The sequence below is a fragment of the Penaeus vannamei genome, chromosome 3 (genome assembly GCF_042767895.1).
Source record: "Penaeus vannamei isolate JL-2024 chromosome 3, ASM4276789v1, whole genome shotgun sequence".
Taxonomy (NCBI): domain Eukaryota; kingdom Metazoa; phylum Arthropoda; class Malacostraca; order Decapoda; family Penaeidae; genus Penaeus; species Penaeus vannamei.
Genome location: NC_091551.1, coordinates 17,543,922 through 17,546,421, shown reverse-complemented (window position 1 = coordinate 17,546,421; position 2,500 = coordinate 17,543,922). Strand labels below are relative to the sequence as shown.

General features: G+C 31.0%; 1 protein-coding gene across 1 annotated transcript in view; it reads left to right on the top strand.

The window, feature by feature from the left end:
- Nucleotides 1-1,498: 1,498 nt before the first annotated feature.
- LOC138859682 (neurofilament heavy polypeptide-like) overlaps nucleotides 1,499-2,500 on the top strand; it is a 7,296-nt gene continuing 6,294 nt past the window's right edge. The window contains exons 1-2 of the mRNA XM_070115497.1: nucleotides 1,499-1,579; nucleotides 2,091-2,180. Coding sequence (XP_069971598.1) covers nucleotides 1,499-1,579; nucleotides 2,091-2,180 — 171 coding nt within the window. The remainder of the gene's footprint in view (nucleotides 1,580-2,090; nucleotides 2,181-2,500) is intronic.

The following is a 2,500-nucleotide window of genomic DNA, read 5'->3' as shown; positions in this document are numbered from 1 at the left end:
ACATTTTATGTTGTTGAATGTTATATTATTAACTTCATAATGTATTTATTCTATATTGTCTTTCGCAATGCAATAAAAAAGAAAGCAACTCAGGGAATCCTATAATCATTAGACCCCAAGTACTGGAATCTAATATTCATGGGTTTATGAAAGTATATGGCTCAACTCCATTCTTTATTATCTAATGTTTAGAAAATGGCAGGAGTGCTGCCAAGGAAAAACAGCCAGCCCTGACAGAAAAGATAAAAACGCCATTTTCCAAACATTGGAAAGTAGTGTTTATACTCCTCGCTCTGCCGATTTTACCTTCATTTTCCTCATAAATACCACATCAAATATTGTTCTGTAAGTAAGTAAATGTACTTATTTTCCGGTGCTTACTTTTATGGTAGACATGACCCAATTCGTTGAAAATAGGTGGTTAACTTTTTCATAACTGAGCAACCATGAGAACACACGCTTGACTCACCCAACTGTATGCATTCGCATGCATTGTGTACTACACTCTGCACAGTATTTGTGCATATTTCCTTTGCTTTATTGTTTGTAATACTCTGATAAGACATAGTAGGGCAGCTATGATAGTTTACATGAATTACTGGTGAAATGTGACAGCAAAAGGATGTAATTTTCTGGTACAAAAGTTGTTTTAATGAGCCTAAAACAAATAACTTGATCAAGAAGTATATACAGCATAATATTCGTATAATTTATTCTTTAATCATCTATATACACGATGCAAATTCCCAGCATGTAAGAATGTCACAAACGACTTCATTTTCTTATGGTAGGGTCCAACTGATTGGGTGTTTTCGGCATAAATTGATCTTTTTGAAAATTTCTCTATCCCTCCCCCCCCCCCCCAAAAAAAAAAAATACAGGCATTCTTATTTCTTATTCTTATTATAATCTCTCATCCTTATATGCGGTACAAAATTTTTCGGTTTCCATTTTTTTCTGGATATCTTACGTAACTACTTTAAGAACACCAAAGGGAATTTCTTATATATGTCACATTTACGAGAAGTGCATGAAAAAAATGCAAAAACTAATGCCATCATACAATAGACCTACTATTCAGCTACATAATAAGCTATATTACGTTTATTTCAGACTGAAAATGCATGCAATACGCATAACAATGCAGTGTATAGAATTTTTTTTTTCAACCTAGTATTTTTTACAATAGGGATAACAAAGAACACATGAAATAGTTCTATTTGATAGAATAATGTACTATTTCCCTTTATCATTGCTGTAATGGGGGTTTACAGCATAAAATGCCGATACATACGTATCTACAGATCATTACTGTGCCTTTCATGGCCGTTTTTTTATTATTATTACAAGGATAACTCAAAGAGTTATGAACAGATTTTAATTATTTTCTTACCTGAGGTGTGTCTTAACCTAGCCTAGACGCCATTACATTTTGGTAGTGGTCTGGATTATGATCTGGAACAAGGATTTTGTTTGCTAATTCAAAATACATGGACAAATGTTAATATATTTACCTGAGGTGTGTCTTAGCCTAACTTATACGTTAAGTTTTGTTGATGATACAGATCATTTGGCAAATGTACCCCCATACATCTATTTATTTTATTTATTTATTTATTATTTATTTATTTCATTTTCTTATTTTTTTTTAAAGTTGTATTTATTTATTTATTTGTTTATTATTTTTTTGAGGGGGGGGGGGGGTGCATGTTAAAAATATTTTGCTCAAGGATGAAAGGAAATATGCAAACATAAATAAAATAAAATACTTTATATGACTGTCACATTGTTCATTTGTATTTATATACAAAAAGTTTTTTGTTATTTACTTATATTGTAATATATATATATATATATATATATATATATATATATATATATATGTGTGTGTGTGTGTGTGTGTGTGTGTGTGTGTGTGTGTGTGTGTGTGTGTATTATATATGTGTATGTATATATTATTATTATTATTTATTATTGTTATTTTTTTAAGATTTTAAAGATTCTGATAAAATGAAGGTTGGCCTCACATAATGTGAAAAAATTTATAAGCTCTCTGAAACTCATCTCATATTCCTATTACATCTGATCAGGCAAGGTGGAAAATAATATTTCTGTTGGCAATTTTAGGGGATATAAAGGCCCTGAAACTCTTTGAAAATCGACAAAATGGAAGATTTTGGGTAAAAAAAAAAAAAACATAGGCAATCCCCTTAAGAAGACCTAGTGATTTTTTGGCGATTTTCGCCCCTCTTGCCGAAATTGACTTTAATGCATTTTCAAGTCTCTAGGCCCCCGGTTCTTCCCTGAAAATTTCAAGGCCCGACCGTTATTTTTTAGGCAGCAGCGATTTTCAATGTCACTGAAATATTATATTTTTGATGTTACCTTAGAAAATCAGCAATTGTAACGCAATGATTGGAGATAATTTAAAAATGGTTTCACATAAGATGAGACCAACCTTTTTTTTCGGAATAATTTTTAAAAATCTGGAAAGAAATTT